The 18,735-nt window shown below is 36.0% G+C and overlaps 1 protein-coding gene and 1 pseudogene across 1 annotated transcript in view; one reads left to right on the forward strand and one right to left on the reverse strand.

The window, feature by feature from the left end:
- The window catches only part of UBR1 (ubiquitin protein ligase E3 component n-recognin 1), a 147,227-nt gene that overhangs the window by 39,224 nt on the left and 89,268 nt on the right, over positions 1 to 18,735 (forward strand). Inside the window, exons 5-12 of the mRNA XM_044231333.1 lie at positions 6,864 to 6,994; positions 9,827 to 9,965; positions 11,335 to 11,397; positions 11,638 to 11,761; positions 12,076 to 12,183; positions 13,536 to 13,624; positions 15,625 to 15,723; positions 16,944 to 17,101. Of these exons, the coding sequence (XP_044087268.1) occupies positions 6,864 to 6,994; positions 9,827 to 9,965; positions 11,335 to 11,397; positions 11,638 to 11,761; positions 12,076 to 12,183; positions 13,536 to 13,624; positions 15,625 to 15,723; positions 16,944 to 17,101 (911 nt within the window). The remainder of the gene's footprint in view (positions 1 to 6,863; positions 6,995 to 9,826; positions 9,966 to 11,334; positions 11,398 to 11,637; positions 11,762 to 12,075; positions 12,184 to 13,535; positions 13,625 to 15,624; positions 15,724 to 16,943; positions 17,102 to 18,735) is intronic.
- On the reverse strand, positions 7,063 to 7,786 carry LOC122893990 (annotated as a pseudogene).

Raw genomic sequence — 18,735 nt, forward strand, 5'->3', positions numbered from 1 at the left:
AGATAAGTATAAAATATAGGACATTTCAAGGTAAATAAAATGTAGGAGTTTTTAATAGGAAATATGGCCTGGTTTCTCATGAAGAACAAAAGGCTGGAAGTAGAGATGGGAGATTCATTTAGATGTAAATGACCTAGACATAATAACCAAATGCTAGATATTTTGGGAAGAATTAGGAAAACTGAATATGACCAAGACATTAGAGAATATTTAAAAATTATTAATGTTACTAGATATAATAATGGTATCATAAGTATGTAAGAAAATTCTTTTTTTAGAAATGCATGTTAAGTATCTAGGTTAGATTAGAATATGACCAATACCTTAAAATACTGGAAAAAAATATATGGAAAAATAACAGTTGTTGAATTTAGGTAAAGGTGTCTTTATTATACTGATCTTCCTGTTTTTCCACATTTAAAAAATTTTACTGGTTAAAAATAAAAACCAGCCAACTTAATACCAAATAAATAACAAAAATACAGAAACTGTCCTTAAGCATAGAAGGGGGAAAACATAAAGTTTCCAGATTTGTTAGGTAAAGCCAACATTAAATGGATCTCATATCTGACAAAATAGAGAATGTACGGATCAGTTTTATTAATCATTGTTATACTGAAATACTAAATAAAACATTAGTGAGTGAAATCAAGTCTTTTAAAACAATCATGTAACACTATCATGCTTACCTTCCTGGAATGAACTCCTCTTGGAATTCACTTGTGAAACCGTTAATCCTGGCACTTTCTGGAAAAGTAGCCTCTTTTTAAAAATCATGATACCTGGAAAACCCAAGAATGTTAACTGAAAAATGGAAACTAGAGTAGAGTTTAGTCAAGTTACTGGTTACAGAACTCATATTAAAAACCATTAGTTTTTCTGTTCAATATATTCTACAAATACTACTTTAATACCCATACAAGCAATAATATCTTTTAGAAAATGTAATGGAAGGGGTACCTGGTAGTACAGTTGGCTAAGCATCTTGGTTTAGGCTTGGGTTGTGATCTCAGGGTCTTAAGATCGAGCCCCATATAGGGCTCTGTGCGCAGTCAGTGTGAAATCTGCTTCAGATTCTCTTAACCCTCTCTCTCTGCCCCCCTGCTTATGTTCTCTCTCTCTCTCTCTCTCTTCCTCTCTAAAGAGATCTTGGGGGGAAAAAAAGGAAAATATAATGGAAGAGGGATGCTCGGCTGACTCAGTCAATGGAGCAGATGACTTTTGATTGGGGTTGTGAGTTCAAGCCCCATGTTAGGTACAGAGATTTTTTTTTTTTTTTAATGTAATGGAAGAGAAGATCTCATTCACTATAGCATGAGAAAAAAATATAATAACTTGGAAAAAATAAATCTGCCAGCTCTTTTTTAAGAAACTTGAAAAGTGTATTCTAATAGGCATGAAAGAAAAAAATAATCAAGAGATACACTTCATTCTTGGATTGGAAGATTCAATACTACAAAAAAAATCATTATTAAAATTTTTTCTAGAGTTAATCCACAAAATCACTATATTCCCAACCAGAATAACAGCCAAATATTCTTTTGGAACTTGACAAAGCTATCAGAAGTTCTTCTGGAAAAATAATCTATGAGAATTGTCAGGGAAAGCTGAAATAAAGAATTACGAGTGTGAGGTGTAACAGATTTAAATGTATTAAAGAGCTCTAGTAATCCAAATACTGTGATTCTTGCTACAGGAGTAGACAGCAAAGAATGGAACAGAAAAGAGAATCTAAATCCAAATTGGTAGTAAAGATAGCACTTAAGGTTGGTGGTGGTATGTAACAGGCTACCCATTTGAGGGAAAAAAATATTAAACTTGATCAGATAAATTCCAGTAATATCAATGATTTTTAAAAGCTTTTTTTTTTTAAAGAAAAGAAATTACAAACTTGTTAGGAAATATGAGTGAATTTTTAAAAATAATCTTGAAGTAGGTTGGGCCTTTCTAACATTTTTTTTTAAACTTCAGAAGCCATAAAAAGGAAAAGATTGATAAATGTGCTTCTGCAAAAATTAACTTCTTTATAGCAAAAATTTTTCATGAGATTAAATGACAGACTGGAAGAAACATTACAGTGTGTCATAAAAGATAATTATCTGTCATTAAGAAATCCTTGGTAATCTGTATATTTGTGCTGTATGACCACTCGTGTGTAGTATACTCTTATTTTACAAAACTCAGAATGGAAAGAATTGGAATTATATTTGGAGAAGTAAAATGTGTTGTCTTCTCTTGAGTAGGAGCATTAGAACACAACAGTATGGGCTCTATAACAGGTGTCCTCAGTTTGCTTTATAACCCCACTGATAGCTCTGTGATCTTAGCAGAGTTATTCACTGTTTCTTCCTTTCAGTTTATCTCTAAACTGGGGATAATAACATCTGCCTCACAGGGCTGTGAGGATTAAATGAGATAATACATGCAAAGTGCTTAGCCCTAGAATATGTCTGGCATGTTCTAAGGGCCCAGTAAATGTTAGCTGTCATCATTAGTATTAGTATTACAGCTCCTACTACTTTTCCTAATACCTTTCTTATTTGATACTAGTAATGTTTCAGAATTAACTGGTATGTTTTAGAATTAACAGAGATCTTCCACACGAATTATATCAATTTATCCTCATTACTACTTTGTGAGGTAGATACAGTAGCTCCATTTTATAGAAGTAGAAACAGAGACTCAGTAAAGTTAAGTGACTTGTTCAGGTTTGCATTATTTAGTGGCAAAGTTGGACCTAAAATTCAGATCTTTAGATTCTGAGTTCTAGGATGTTTTTTATAATATTGAGTTTAGGTGTAATTTCAAATTTATGAAAAGCTGCAAAAATCAAAATAGTACAAAGAGTATTCATATGTTTGGGATGCCTCTGTGGCTCAGTCAGTTAAGTGTCTGCCTTCAGCTTATGTCATGATCCTGGGGTCCTGAGATCAGGCCCCACATGGGCTCCCCGCTCAGTGGGGAGTCTAATTCTCCTTCTGCTCCTCCCCTCCTGCTTGTTTTCCTTCTCCCTCTCTCTCTTTAACAAGTAAATAAATAAAATCTTCTTAAAAAACAAAAACAAGAATATTCATACACTTTTTACCCTTTCACCACTGTTAGCCTTTTCCCCCATTTACTTTATTATTCAGCATTCATTTTTTAGATTGCTGCTTCTCTCTCACTTATTTTACTTATCCTAATCTCAGACAGCCATTCCTTCATTTGACAAATATTTATCAAGTGTCTGTTACTTGATTAAATATTACCAAATGTCCATTACCTAGAATACTGTTTAAACCTTTCAAATTTATTCTCATTTTTGTTTTGTTTAATGAATGCTTTTAATTCTGAATATTTCACTTTCCTCCTTTAGTATTTTTGAAAGGGTACTCAAATATTTTGGCACATGGAGAGTAATTTGTGGCTTGGTTTTTATAACCTCTTCATTCCATAACTAGTCACTCTGCAAAAACTGTCTTTGTGTTTTAAGTACCTAAGGAATCCCTGGGAGTTAAGTTGACTCGTTGAGTTTACAAAGCTTGCTTAACTTCCATCTGCCTCGTGGATTTCCAGTCCCTTTGGTGTTTCCTGAATCATAGAGGCCTCAGAACACTGAATTTAGTACTGAACTAGGCTGATCCTGGATTTAGAATTAGATTCAAAAGGTGATTGGTCATTCAGGCTTATCCTAAAAGTAAATCTGGATATTCTGGAACTGACTGATTATCTGGAGGTAAGAGGGGGCACCTGTGGTAGCATATAACTAATCAATTCACTCAACACAAACAGTCCTGTGTACATAGCATTTTGTTTCATCTCTGCTTTGATGAATGTGAACGCCATACTATACCAGGTGCATGGCATTGTGCCAGTCATAGTGGGGATTTACCAAGTGTAATCCCATCTGGCTGGTACTATTCAGCCAATCATCCAGCTTTCGGCAATGTCTTTAAAAGCAAGGCCTCTTTCCATTATATATAATGGAAAGTCCTGTAGTACTGGAAAGTCTCTAGTCCTGTAGTACATTTCTGGGTTAATTATTAAGTTCTTTTTTATTTTTTTTCTATTTAGATTATAAATATAAATATAAATATAGCCCTTTTGTTTCCTTTCACTGGCCTTATTTTATAAGCTTTAGATGCTTTGCTTGAAAGTTTCTTATATACTTAACAGACCTCTTCTAAAGGACTTAGCTCTGATACGGTGTGGAAGTAATGAGTTGATTCTTTTTTTTTTTTTTTTTTTAAGATTTATTTATTTATTTATTTGACTGAGAGAGATCACAAGTAGACAGAGAGGCAGGCAGAGAGAGAGATAAGGAAGCAGGCTCCCTGCTGAGCAGAGAGCCCAATATGGGACTCGATCCCAGGACCCTGAGATCATGACCTGAGCCGAAGGCAGCGGCTTAACCCACTGAGCCACCCAGGTGCCCCTGAGTTGATTCTTTTAACTCTTCACCTCAAACTATTTTTTTTGAAGAATTCAAAAGGATATATTGAGCTTAAAAATATATATATATATATGTGTGTGTGTATATATATATATATATATATATATATATATGCACACATACACACACACACACACACACACACGAATGAAATAGGAATGTAGTGGACCAGTGTTGGTCTTAGTACTTTGGCACTCTTTGTATCTCTCTCTCTAGTAAATGCTTCGGAACAAAATCTCCAGAGAGAAGGTGATATGTTTGGGGGCTTAAGTGGGTAGGAGAAGAATCCATGAAACAAGATGGGATAGGGAGGGAGACAAACCATAAGTGACTCTTAATCTCACGAAACAAACTGTGGGTTGCTGGGGGGGGGGGGTTGGGAGAAGGGGGGTAGGGTTATGGACATTGGGGAGGGTATGTGCTTTTGGGTAAATTGGAAGGGGAGGTGAACCATGAGAGACTATGGACTCTGAAAAACAATCTGAGGGGTTTGAAGTGGCGGGGGGGGTGGGAGGTTGGGGTACCAGGTGGTGGGTATTATAGAGGGCACAGCTTTCATGGAGCACTGGGTGTGGTGAAAAAATAATGAATACTGTTTTTCTGAAAATAAATAAATTGGAAAAAAGAAGAAGGGTGATATGTTGAAGGGAAGGTAAAAATTGAAATCATAAAGCACTGAGGAGTGAGAAAGAATAGGTGCAAGAGAGAATTGCATAGGTTAAGGGTTTGGTGAACAGAATGAAATGCAGTTCATTAGAATGGTCGGCAGCAGATAGGTTAAAATTTAACATTAAAATCTTATATTGAATTACTACTGGATTTTTTTTTGGGGGGGGATCTTCACGAGCTCCTTTGGTTTTTTTCCTGTTTAGTCTGTCTTTTGTTTAAACAGCTCATTGAGACGTAACTTGCATGCCATAATAAAAAGTTCTTACTTGAAGTGTACAATTAGCACTTTTTGGTATATTCACAGAGTTGTTCATCCATCACCTCAATTATAGAACATTTTCATTACCCCCCCCCAAAAAACCCTGTGTCCATCAGCAGTCACTCTCCATTTCTTATAAACTCCCCAGCCTTAGGCAATCACTATTTTACTTTCTGTCCCTATACATGTGTCTACTGTGGACATTTTATATAAGTGGGATCATATAGTATGTGGTCTTTTAAGAATGGCTTTTTTCACCAGCGTAATGTTTTCAGGGTTCATCCATGTTGGACCATGTACTTTTTGATACAAGTAATATTATGTTTTTACAGCCAAGTAATAGTCTTTGGGCTAAATATTCACATTTTATTTATCCATTCATCAGTTGATAGACATTGGGGTTGTTTCCACTTTTTGACTATTATAAATAATGCAGCTATGAATATTTGCATATGTGGTTTTGTTTCAGATGTGTTTTCATTTATTTTGGATAGATATATAGGAGTGAAATTTCTGGGTTGTATAACTATGCTAAATATTTTGAGCATCTGTCAGACTCTTTTCCAGATTGGCTGCACCATTTTATATTTCCATGAGCAATATATAAAGGTTCAAATTTCTATACATCCTGGTCAGCACTTGTTATTATATGTCTTTTTTATTATAGTAACTGTAGTAGGTGTGAAGAAGTATCTCATTGTTTTGATTTGTATCAAAATCAAAAGCATTTGAACGCATTTTTTTTTAGTTGAATGGTTTCAACAAGCCTTTTGTTAAGGAGGTAGTAGTCTGTAATAAAGAGAACACTGTTTCTTGCGGGAGCCAAAGACTGGGTTTCTGCTATTTATAGGCTCTTTTACCTTGGGTGGGTTCCTTATACTTAAAATTCACTAATTCTCAGGCACCTGGGTGGCTCAGTCAGTTAAGCATCTGCTTTCAGCTCAGGTCATGATCCCAGGGTCCTGGGATTGAGTCTGAATAGGGCTCCCTGCTCAGCAGGGAGTCTGCTTTGCCTTCTTCCTCTGTCCCTCCCCCTTGCTCATTCTCTTTCTCTTTCTCTCATGCTCTCTCTCTCGCAAATAAATAAATAAAGCCTTTAAAAAAAAAAAGTCACTAATTCTGTCCCTTTCTTATGGAGTGGGCATGAGGATCAGTTAAAATAATAAGAAAAGTTTTTTGTAAGCTCTAAGGGATAACCAAATGTTCTCTGATAGTACCATAATTAGGCTACTCAGGAAGGCAGAGAACATTTTTAAGGGAGAGCATCACTAAAAAGGGAACTCTGTGTTTCTGTCTCCTTTCCATTCTATCTATAGCACCAACTTGGCTACAAGGAATTAAGCTAAACTGTTGTGAATAGCAACTTCTTTAGCTCAACTTGAATTTGCTCCTGAAGGGTGGTGTAATGAAATCATTAAAGTAATTAAAAATTAGTAACCTTTTTCTCATCCATTTATTTGTATACAATGTTGGTAGTTATATTTTTTCTATACTTTCTTACAGAATTTACGTTGTCCATTGAATGAAGAGGTAATTGCCCAAGCCCGGAAAATATTCCCTTCAGTGGTAAAATACATTGTAGAAATGACTATATGGGAAGAGGAAAAAGAACTGCCTCCTGAACTCCAGATAAGGTGGGGACAGTTTTCAAAAAGAAGTTTTAGCAGAGGTTATTTATATTGCAAAATAAATGTTGGAAAAATGTTTATGTTGGACTGGTTTTAATTTATCAGGATTATGAAAATTTTGTAGAGAATTATCTTTTGAGTATACTTTCAAGGTGTCCATTTATATGAGATGCTCTGAGTAGGCATTAAACAGAAGGTAAGCCAAAAGAAGACCCTAAACTGGAGCTTCTGAAAGAAGAGTTTGGTTTTTTTGTTTTCTTTTGTTTTTTGGGTTTTTTTGTTTTTGTTTTTATTTTTGTTTGTTTTTGTTTTTGTTTTTGTCAGAAAACAGCTAGATATTTTCACATTTTATTAGCTGTGGTACAGCCCTAGAACTGCCTCATTCCCACCCCTCCCCATTCCCCAGCATAGGGTCCGGCCTTCCAGGAAGCCCCTGCCTTGGCTGCCTTTGCCCACTGGAACTCCTGCTGCAGTTTGAGCCAGGTCTCCCTCTTTTGCTCTGACTAGCAAGGTCCTGGATCCGGGACTCCTATCACTGAATTTCAGCTGTGATATAGTCCAGCCTCTTCCCCCACTGTGGCCTGAGCCTCTCCCAGCTCCTGTTTGACCGGCACAAGACCCAGAAATTTAAAGACCGTGTTGGACCTATCTAGCCAGGCCAGCTCCTCCTTCACTATACTACTTTCTGCGCCTCAAGCTTCTGCTACCCTGACATGGATTTAGTCAAGTCCTTCTGTAGCTGCTGATATTTCACCCCTTTTCCCTGTAGCATAGCTTCTTCTGGATTAGCTCAGCCATGGTGGGGACAAAGATCTTTCTTTCATTATTTGGGCTGGAAGTCTTGTTCTGAATGATTTGTAAGGACCTAGTAGCTACCCATCCTAGTAGAGAAGTAAATTGCCCTATTTGATCCTGTTCTGGACCAGCCTCCAGATTCCCCAAGAGATTTGTGATGGGAATAAGGAGATAGCCATTTTCCAAGTGCTGTGATATCTATGACTATTTCCGTACTAGTTGTGGAGATTTAACATTTTAAAACTAAAACCCAATGATTTCTAACAGCCACAAATCTTTCTGTGACAGTATTTGCTCTTAACTTATAAACGTACAAGAGAATTCCAGATCTGATATGATGATACAGTTTGGGCCTTGTGGGAATTATTCTGTCTCTGTAATAATAGGAATTTCACAAAATTGCATCACAAATTTAAATACTGTTATTCTTTGAGTTTACGGGTTTTTTTGTTTTAGGAGGAGAGAGCATTAAAAATTTTAGTTAATAAAGACATGAAATGTATTATTTTGACTCTTGGTAGAAAATAAACTGGTTGGGAAAATAAAGGTCATCAGAGATTGCATTCACAAATGCTTTAATTTCAAATATGTGATAATGTGAACTCTTTAAGAAACTTTGTGTTGGTAAACATGATACTAGTAATCTGCCTGCCTGAAAAGGGAGAGTTGCTTGAGTTTGAGTGTATATGTAGCAGCATCAGACTTCAGATTCATAGATCTGAATATGGCCTTCTAACTGCTTATTGGCATTGTGACCATAGAAAAGTGTTTTTGGTTTTTGGTGTTTTGTTTTGTTTTAAAGATTTTATTTATTTATTTGACAGAGAGAGAGAGATCAAAAGTAGGCAGAGAGTAGGCGGAGAGAAAGGGGAAAGTAGACTCCCCGCCCAGCAGAGAGCCCGATGCGGGGATTGATCCCAGAACCCTGATTACCACCTGAGCTGAAGGCAGAGGCTTAACCCACTGAGCCACCCAGGTGCCCCTGTGTTTTGTTTTTGATTTTTTTTTAATAAGCTCTGCCCTCTGTGTGGGGCGTGAACTCTTGACCCCTAGATCAATAGCCAGATGCTCTACCAACTGAGCCAGCCAGGCACCCCTGTTTCTTGAGCTTTAAGAGGCCTGAAAAAAATCTGCTTCTTAGCGTTATGAGCTGGATTGAGTATATTATAAAAGCATATTGTAAACTGTTGAAAACTGATAATAACATCTGACATTTGTGAAGTCCATGACAACTGTTTTCACATTTCTTATGAGATCTCCATACCACTCTTTAATGTAGATATTATGCTCTTTTTAAAGATGGAAGAGGCACAGTCATCTCAGCAAGATTAAAAACTTTAATAGCCAAAGATCCTTCAGTCTCATGATAGTGCTAGCACTTTCAATCTATACACCTTTTTTTGTCAAACTTAAGTGTTCTTTAAAACCAATATCACTTTAAGTAAGTAGAAAGTAAAAACAAAAATAAACTCAATAAAAACTAAGTGTTAATAAAATCTTACCATTTATCATTGCCTACCTGAAGGTCCTGAGCCCAGGGCTATCTCCCTTTGTGCAGTAAGAGATTAGCAAGAGTTAAGAGCAGTGTTAAAAACATTGCCAGGGACTCCTAGGTGGCTCAGTTGGTTAAGCATCTGCCTTCAGTTCAGGTTATGATCCCAGGATTTCTCTGTCTGCCATTCTCCCTGCTTCCCTCTTTCTGACAAATAAACAAATAAAATCTTTACAAAAAAACACATATTGCCACTAAAGTAATAATTTACATTGAGAAAGCTCTGATTACAGAGCTTTCTGATTACAAAGCATTGATTACATTAATAAAAAGATGAAATGGTAATACTTTTATCAGGGTTTTTAAAGTTTCGTGACACTGTAACACTTAAAATAACTTTCTTTATCAGTGTTGCTGTGGTACTTTCTCATACACAAAAAACTACATGGTGGTGCTTTGGTACAGATATTACATATTATTTTAGTCTATTTTTCACATTTTTCTTTATTTGTTTTAGTATCTGAGTATCCATCTTTTTTTTTTTTAAATAGGGAGAAAAATGAGAGATACTACTGTGTCCTTTTCAATGATGAGCACCATTCATATGACCATGTCATATACAGTCTACAAAGAGCTCTTGACTGTGAACTCGCAGAGGCCCAGCTGCACACCACTGCCATAGACAAAGAGGTTTGTGCGCTTCGTTTGAATTCTTGTGCTCCCTTACATCAGCTTCCTGGGAGTCAGGTGTTGACTGAGCCCTTGCCAAGTGCTCTTTAGTAATACAATGTGTTAGGAACAATCATACTCTTCTTTTATTCCTTGTATCCTAGGTTAATTGGTAAAACTTGATTTTTCTGTATATCGTAATTATAGATAAACTATTAGCTTTCTTCTTTTATTCTAAATAATTGGAAAGTTACTATTTGGTGAAAAGTATTTAAGAATGTCAGCTTCAGTCTGTTTATATAATTATTTATTAAAATAGTATTCTGTAATTATTGAGTGTATGAATAAATGCATCAATTTTGACATTTTTAACATTACTTGTTATAGCTACTTTTAGTATAATACTGGTTCTGTGGTTTAGCTTTTGAAAAAATATCTGTCCAGGGGGCGCCTCTGCCTTTGTCTCAGGTCATGATCCCAGAGTCCCGGGATCGAGCCCCACATCGGGCTCTCTGCTCAGCAGGGAGCCTGCTTCCTCCTCTCTCTCTGCCTGCCTCTCTGCCTATTTGTGATCTCTGTCAAATAAATAAATAAAATCTTAAAAAAAAAAAAATCTGTCCAAAGCAAACTGTGTTCCTCAGGTATATAGAGACAATATTAACTTAATCCTTGTCCTTGAGAGGAGTGTAATATAGTGGAAGAAGCAGCATGGCATTAATAATCAGTGTAGTGATCCTAGGGCTTGAGGAATCAATATCCTGGTCATACCTGTCATCCACTGGTGGATGCCAAGTGTATTGTGGAACACAGGTTGTGGAACTTGTAAATTTCATTCATGGCAAGTATTTACTTACTTATTTTTTTTAAAAGATTTTATTTATTTGACAGAGAGAGAGGGTGAGAGAGCACAAGGAAGGAGAACGGCAGTCAGAGGGACAGAGAGAAGCAGTTTCGCCCGAGCAGAGAGCCTGACACGGGGCTCAATCCCAGGACCCTGGGATCATGACCTGAGCTGAAGGCAGAGGCTTACCCGACTGAAAGACTCAGACACTTGCATGAAAAGTATTTAAAACATGTACCAGGAGTTTAGTAAAAACATAAATCATTATTATTGAATAGAAATAGAGTACACTATAGCAAATGAAGGACTGACATTCTTACCAAGCAGGAAATCCAGCATCCTCAAGTATATTCTCTACTAGCAGTATCAAAAATTCTGAAGCTTCATAAAGGTGTTAAACATTTATTTTTATCTTCCAGGTATTGCCCATCTTAGGACTTTTAGGCAGTTGACGAATGATTAAAAGCTCAGTAGGCCTTTGGACTACATATTACTTATTGATTGGGATTGTCAGTCTACTACTTAATTCTCATGTTTGTTTATAATTAGGGTCGTCGAGCTGTCAAAGCAGGTGCTTTTGCTGCTTGCCAGGAAGCAAAGGAAGATATAAAGGTAATTTTCTAAATTCGGGTTGAAAGAGAATTATAAGAGGAATTCACATTATAAGAGCCGAAGTAGAACAATTACATTGTTGAAGTGGTTTGGCATCCTATGTAAAGGTAGGATTGGGCCATTTAGACCCAGAGATTTGAAGCTGTAAGTGTTACATAAGATTTTTTTGAAGAATAGATTACCTAGTTAAAAAAAATTTTAAAACTAGTGTTTTGTTTTTAATATACCTTTCACTTATAGAGCCATTCAGAAAATGTCTCTCAACATCCACTTCATGTAGAAGTATTACACTCTGATGTTATGGCTCATCAGAAATTTGCTTTGCGTCTTGGCTCCTGGATGAACAAAATTATGAGCTATTCAAGTAAGCATATTGCCTGTTTTTCTTATTTCTCATAAAATACTGGTTTTTGAAATAGCCACGAATTTGAAAATGTCATTGAGTATAAAACAAATTTCTTTTGCATTTTTGGTTTATACATTTTGATTAATTTTCAGAATTGCATCTCAAATGCTCCAAATAATATTTTATTGGCTTTTGATTCTTTGATAGTGACAGAAATTATTCTTGCTATTAAACTGGGAAGATTGTTAGTTTTTTCACATGTTATTGTAGCAAACATACTTTTGGGAGGAATATTGTGAGAATAAAAATTATCTGAGTTCTTTTGTTTGTAGGTGACTTTAGACAGATCTTTTGCCAAGCATGTCTTAGAGAAGAACCTGGCTCTGAGAATCCCTGTCTTATAAGCAGGTTAATGCTTTGGGATGCAAAGCTTTATAAAGGTAGGTAGATCTTTGCTATGATGCTTGCCATGAAGCTTGACCTTAAATTGGAGCTATAATCTTTTTTGTTTATTAAAACAGTGATCTTGATTGATGAGCTACTGTATTTTAAGAAAAAGCTAACCAATCAATATGTATTCTTCTGTGTTAAAACTCAGGGCTACTATCTTTTAATTATAGTGTCTTTTCGTTTAGTCAGGATCAGTAAAAAGAGTATGTATATATTCATGTAGTAATGACATTATTAAAGGTATGTTAATTTTTATTTTAAAAATCCAAATGCCGGGGCGCCTGGGTGGCTCAGTGGGTAAAAGCCTCTGCCTTCAGCTCAGGTCATGGCCTCAGGGTCCTGGGGTTGAGCCCTGCATCGGGCTCTCTGCTCAGTGGGGAGCCTGCTTTCTCCTCTCTCTCTCTCTGCCTGCCTCTCTGACTACTTGTAATCTCTATCAAATAAATAAATAAAATCTTAAAAAAAAATCCAAATGCAGAAGCATCTGGGTGGCTCAGTTATTAAACATTTGCCTTCAGCTCAGGTTGTGATCCCAGAGTCCTGGGATCGAGCCCCACATTGGGCTCCCTGCTCAGCGAGGATGTTTCTCTCTCTCCCTCTGCCTCCTGCTCTGCCTACTTGTACTCTGTATCTCTGTGTCAAATAAATAAAAAAATTTTAAAAACTTTAAAAATCCCAATGCAATGTGCTATGGTGAATGCTGTGAAGTGTGTAAACCTGGCGATGCACAGACCCGTACCCCTGGGGCTAATAATATATTATATGTTTATAAAAAATTTATTTAAAAAAATTCAAATGCAGGGCGCCTGGGTGGTTCAGTGGGTTAAGCTGCTGCCTTCAGCTCGGGTCATGATCTCAGGATCTGGGATCGAGTCCCGCATTGGGCTCTCTGCTCAGCAGGGAGCCTGCTTCCTCCTCTCTCTCTCTCTGCCTGCCTCTCTGCCTACTTGTGATCTCTGTCTGTCAAATAAATAAATAAAATATTAAAAAAAAAAATTCAAATGCAGAACAAAAAGCGAAAGATGAGAAAAAAGCTAAAGTGAATGGAAAAGGGAAGACACAGAGTAAGAGTAATTTTGAGTAAAATAGAGTAAAAAGGAGTGGAGAAAGTTTGGACAAGGTAAAGTGAAGTAGAGCAAAGTAGAGGGGCAGAAACAGGGAAAAGGCATATATGTATTTTAAATTCTTGCTATTATTAATGGATTAAATGCTACTCATATTTGGGTCCTTGAGGTCTATTAATATGTGAAATATTTTTATAATATTCTAACACTTCTAATAGCTGGAATTTTTTTATTTGCCTTTGTGTTACTCTTCCACTTCCCCCCAAAATGATCTGTAGGTGCCCGTAAGATTCTTCACGAATTGATCTTCAGTAGTTTTTTTATGGAGATGGAGTACAAAAAATTCTTTGCTATGGAATTTGTGAAGGTAATTACTCTTTATAAATAGGTATCAATAATAGAAAAAGAAAACCATTTTGGAAATGAAGCTGTAGAAACAAAGACAATTATGAATCAAGAATTTAACTTTGTGGTTTATTTTTTTGTCAAAAGTCCATTTCACATTTGGGAGTATGGAAGCAGTAGTCTCAGAGTGGAGATAGGTGAAAAATGACCTATTATTTGCCTGGACAGAGCAATAGGAACTTATCACATTCACATGTGCATTTATTCTTCCTAATCATTTGTCTGTTTTATAACAAATAAAATAATAATGAGTAGAAGTGACTAGTTGAAAGGTATAGCAAGGAAAGGAACAGGTATGCATGCTAAAGGAAGGCAGAAATTAGATGAGCAAGAATTATACTTAATGGAGGCTAAAACGTAAAGAGAAAACATACAGGGGGGTGGGAGGTTGGGGTACCAGGTGGTGGGTATTATAGAGGGCACAGCTTGCATGGAGCACTGGGTGTGGTGAAAAAATAATGAATACTGTTTTTCTGAAAATAAATAAATTGGAAAAAAAAAAAAGAGAAAACATACAGCCTTTTAATATTGTTTTATTGATCTGTTGTCTATCTCATATTTTTATATATATGTATTTTGCAAGGGGCGGGATCTATCTCTCAAGTTAGATGGCAAGGTAATACATAACAAGGACTTTTTGAATCTTTGACTTTGCCTTGTACAGAGGTATCCAAGGGGTGCCTGGCTAGTTCAGTCAGTAGACCATGTGACTCTTGATATCAGGGATGTGAGTTCAAGCCCCACATTGGGTGTGGAGACTATTTAAGAAAAAAAATTTTTTATGTGTGTGTATGTGTATTTATTATTTATATTTATATTTATTTATATTTATATATATAAAAAATAAAAAGTTAAAAAGGTATCCAATAAGTAATTGTTCGTTTCCTCTGATTTTGAGTTACAGGCAATTCTATAAAATTAAAATTGGTCAGAGGTAGGATCCAGGATGGAATTGAAAGCAGAGAATGAAATAATGGTACTATGGGACAAGATACCTGCACTCTCTGGATTTTACAAGTAGAGTGTTAAAAGTAACACGTTTAGTTTCTTGAAAGATAGTAACAGCTCAAGCTATTTAATTCTATTTTTCTAAAATTCTTAGAATATTGGACCATATCTGTGATCTGAAATGAGCATTTTTTTTCTTCTACAAAAGTTCTTCTCCTTACTTAAATTGGATTTTTTTTTTAATATCATGATTACTTCTTTGTAGGAATTCTAGTGGATAAAATTAAATATGTAGGTCAAGGATCTAACACTGTGCTTGATACATGACTGGATGTATTATTATTTTTGTTTCCCACTATATCAGGTTGATTTTCAGCTGGTATAGTTAAGCTGAACCAGTATATTTAACCAGCTGCACCAGTATAGTTAAGAAGTTATTTGCAGCCAGCATCCATTCTAAGATTGGATTGAATCCAATTGGTTGGTTTTCTGGGTCCTATCAGTTTTTAGGTACTTCGAATATTGCCTCTGCCCTATACCACTACAATAGTATCTGCTAAAGATTGTCCCAGGTTCTGTTTAGAGAAAGGATATACAGCACTACCACAGTCTGCTATGACTCTTAGATGTGTGTGTGGTTTTTTTGGTCTTTTTATAGTTTTCACTTACAACTCTGCTAGACTGGGTAGCTGAGTTCATATTTGGTCTTTTGTTTGTTATTCTCTAATATATTTTTTCACCATACTGTCTTCTCTTTAGAAATAGGAATTATAGGGGCACCTCGCTGGCTCAGTCAGTGGAGCAGGCAACTCTTGATCTTGGGGCTGTAAGTTCAAGCCCCATGTTGGGTGTAGAGATTACTTAAAAAATACATATTTTAAAAAAAAAGAAATAGGAATTACATTACTTTTCATCATATGTGTAGAAACAAATCTGCAGCAGCTATTAAAATTGGGATTCTGAAAGTTTTCAACAATTTATCATTGATTCTCCACTTACTATTCTGTCTTTCAGTATTATAAACAGCTGCAGAAAGAGTATATCAGTGATGATCATGACAGAAGTATCTCGGTAACTGCACTCTCAGTTCAGATGTTTACTGTTCCTACTCTGGTATGTATTGATCATTTCTTTGCAACCTTTCCAAGTAAAACCTGTTTTGCTTTTTAAGAATTTGCCTAGTAGTGAATCAAATTAAAATAATGTCAGAGGAGTATATTGGGCTAATTTCATTTGGAAAATTGAATACTTCAGTAGTATTTGCATGTGAACTATACGTTAATGGGACCCAAGGACAAGATAGCTTTGGAGTGGGAGTGCTGGCATGACTGTTGTCCAGTGGTCCTGATCTCTGCTGGTGAAGTCCAGAACTGGTTTCTCAAATTCTAGACTAATGAGAGCTGTGTCTTTTCAATACCCATACTACTTTTTTTTGCTGTTCTTTTATTCTGTAGTTATTGTTTGGAGGCAGGGGTATAGATTAAGATAAAACAAAGCAGAAGGAGAGAGTACTCTGAAGCATTTGCATGAAATAGTACTGATAAGGTACTGTATAGGCCTGGGAAGAGAGTGGAGAATTCTGCTTTTTTTTTTTTTTTTTTAAATACTACTACTTTTCAAGTTTCTTCTCAATAGTTTGGTTAACTATTCTTACTTTCCCATGTCAAAGGTGAGAGAAAAGGGTGGAGAAGAGACAGTGGATTAGGAGTGAAAGAGAGATAGTAAGAGATAGTAATAGATAGTAATAGAATAGAATAGATAGTAATATGATGGAAGTCATGAAGTGTATCTATGTTCTACTTTGCTCATCATGTGATTACCGATGGTGCACATTTATGTAGATAACCTGTGTGATGGGCTTGGAGTATCCAGACAGGTGTTACTGAGGAGTAAGAAATTATCACTTTTAGAAAATAACGTCTCAGAGAAAAAAAATGAAACAAGATGGGACCGGGGAGGGAGACAAACCATAAGAGACTCTTAATCTCAGGAAACAAACTGAGGGTTGCTGGGGGTTGAGAGAGGAGGGATAGGGTAGCTGGGTGATGGACATTGGGGAGGGTATGTGCTATAGTGAGTGCTATTAATTGTGTCAGACTGAAGATTCACAGACCTGTACGCCTGAAGCAAATAATACATTATAAGTTAATTTTTAAAAAAGGAAAGAAAGAAAATAGCATCTCAGAATTTGCTGTTCTGTGAGACTAAGAACTGTGTTTGATGCATTTATTTGGAACATTTAAAATGACTCACTGACCAACCAAATGAATGAATAAATTAAGTCCATACTATCACGAGTTAATACTAAAGAATATTCTTGAAATACTCTGCAGGCTCGACATCTTATTGAAGAGCAGAATGTTATCTCTGTCATTACTGAAACCCTGCTAGAAGTTTTGCCTGAATACTTAGACAGGAACAATAAATTTAACTTCCAGGGTTATAGCCAGGACAAATTGGGAAGAGTATATGCAGTAATATGTGATCTAAAGTAAGTTGTTCAAGTCAAAAGGTAAGGGTACCTATTAATCACAGTGTGCTTATGTATTCCATTTTATAAATAGACTTCTCATCCTTTTGGTTATTTAGAATTCTGCTTATAATGATGGCAAGTACAAGGAACTGTTATTGTCTCATGTCAATAAATGTTTTAACTGAAGGCTTCTTATATAGAGTTACAGCCTGGTTAACAAAGGAGGTATTGAGAGGGGCCTTTTACAGCAACTTTGGGTCTCTAGGGTCACTAAATGAATCTCCATCATAACTACCATGCTTTTCACTCACTCTCACTTATGTACTTTTGTTCCTTCCCTTTTACGTAGTCTATTTTCAGATAATCTTGTTGATCTGAGTTTCTTTTTAACTCCCTTTTTCAGACGTACACTCAAGTTATTGATGCGCATCAGGGGTTTCTTAAGTTTTTTTGGTGAAAAGAATAGAATTTCCTTTTTTTTTTTTTTTTTAAAGATTTTATTTATTTATTTGTCAGAGACAGAGGGAGAGAAAGCGAGCAAGCACAGGCAGACAAAGAGGCAGGCAGAGGCAGAGGGAGAAGCAGGCTCCCTGCGGAGCAAGGAGCCCGATGTGGGACTCGATCCCAGGACCCTGGGATCATGACCTGAGCCGAAGGCAGCTGCTTAACCAACTGAGCCACCCAGGCGTCCCTAGAATTTCCTTTTAAAGTAAAGTTGGAATCACATGATAGATCACTTTTGGGATTGTTGGACTTAAAAGGAATTAAGTTTCCATTTATTTTAGAATTGGTGAATATTATAAGGGTTGTGATATAAAAGTATTCAATAAATCATAAGTTCCAGAAAATTCTTTTGAGAATATATTAAAACAAAACACATTTCATTTAGTTTACTGTTTAAATTGAAGAGCTCAAAGGTGTATTGAATTAATTATTTTTAATTAAAATCTAATTAAATTAGATTTAATTTAAATCTAATTTTGTCTACTTCTTTTAGTGGGGAAAAATCTAATTTTGTCTACTTCTTTTAGTGACCATTTAGGGCATAGAGGGGTGGAAACAGGCTTCCAAACTAACCTAGAAATAGTTCAGTTTGCTTAAAAATACACTTGACAGGGACATCTGGGTGCTTAGTCAGTGAAGAGTGAAGTGACTGGCTTTTGATTTCGGCTCAGGTCGTGATCGCAGGTTCATGAGATGGAGCCCAGCATTGGACTCCAAGCTCAGTGGGAAACCTGCTTTTTTCCCTTTCCCTCTGTACCTCCGTGCATTCTGACCTGCTCTCTCTTTTTCTCTTTCTCTCTTAAATAAATCTTTAAAAAAAAAAAACCCGTTTTACAGAGCTCTGGAATTATGCATTGGATCCTTGATATTACTAAGGGAAGTTTCCAGACCTTTAAAAATTCCTCAGTTTTTAAATGTGACTATAAATCTTTATCTCAGGTTCAGCAAATTACTACATTATCACAACTTCAGTACAGAGATGGTAGGTAAATTCAGTAGTGAATCATCATTTAGCCACTGTGCTTCACAAATTATTCATTAATTAACATGTATGCAAAACAGACAAGCAAAAAATGCACAAAAATGCCAAATGGCTCTACTTAAAAGTAACAGCGTTAAATCAGTGTATTATTCCTAGGTATACTGTA

The sequence above is a fragment of the Neovison vison genome, chromosome 13 (genome assembly GCF_020171115.1).
Source record: "Neovison vison isolate M4711 chromosome 13, ASM_NN_V1, whole genome shotgun sequence".
Lineage (NCBI taxonomy): Eukaryota > Metazoa > Chordata > Mammalia > Carnivora > Mustelidae > Neogale > Neogale vison.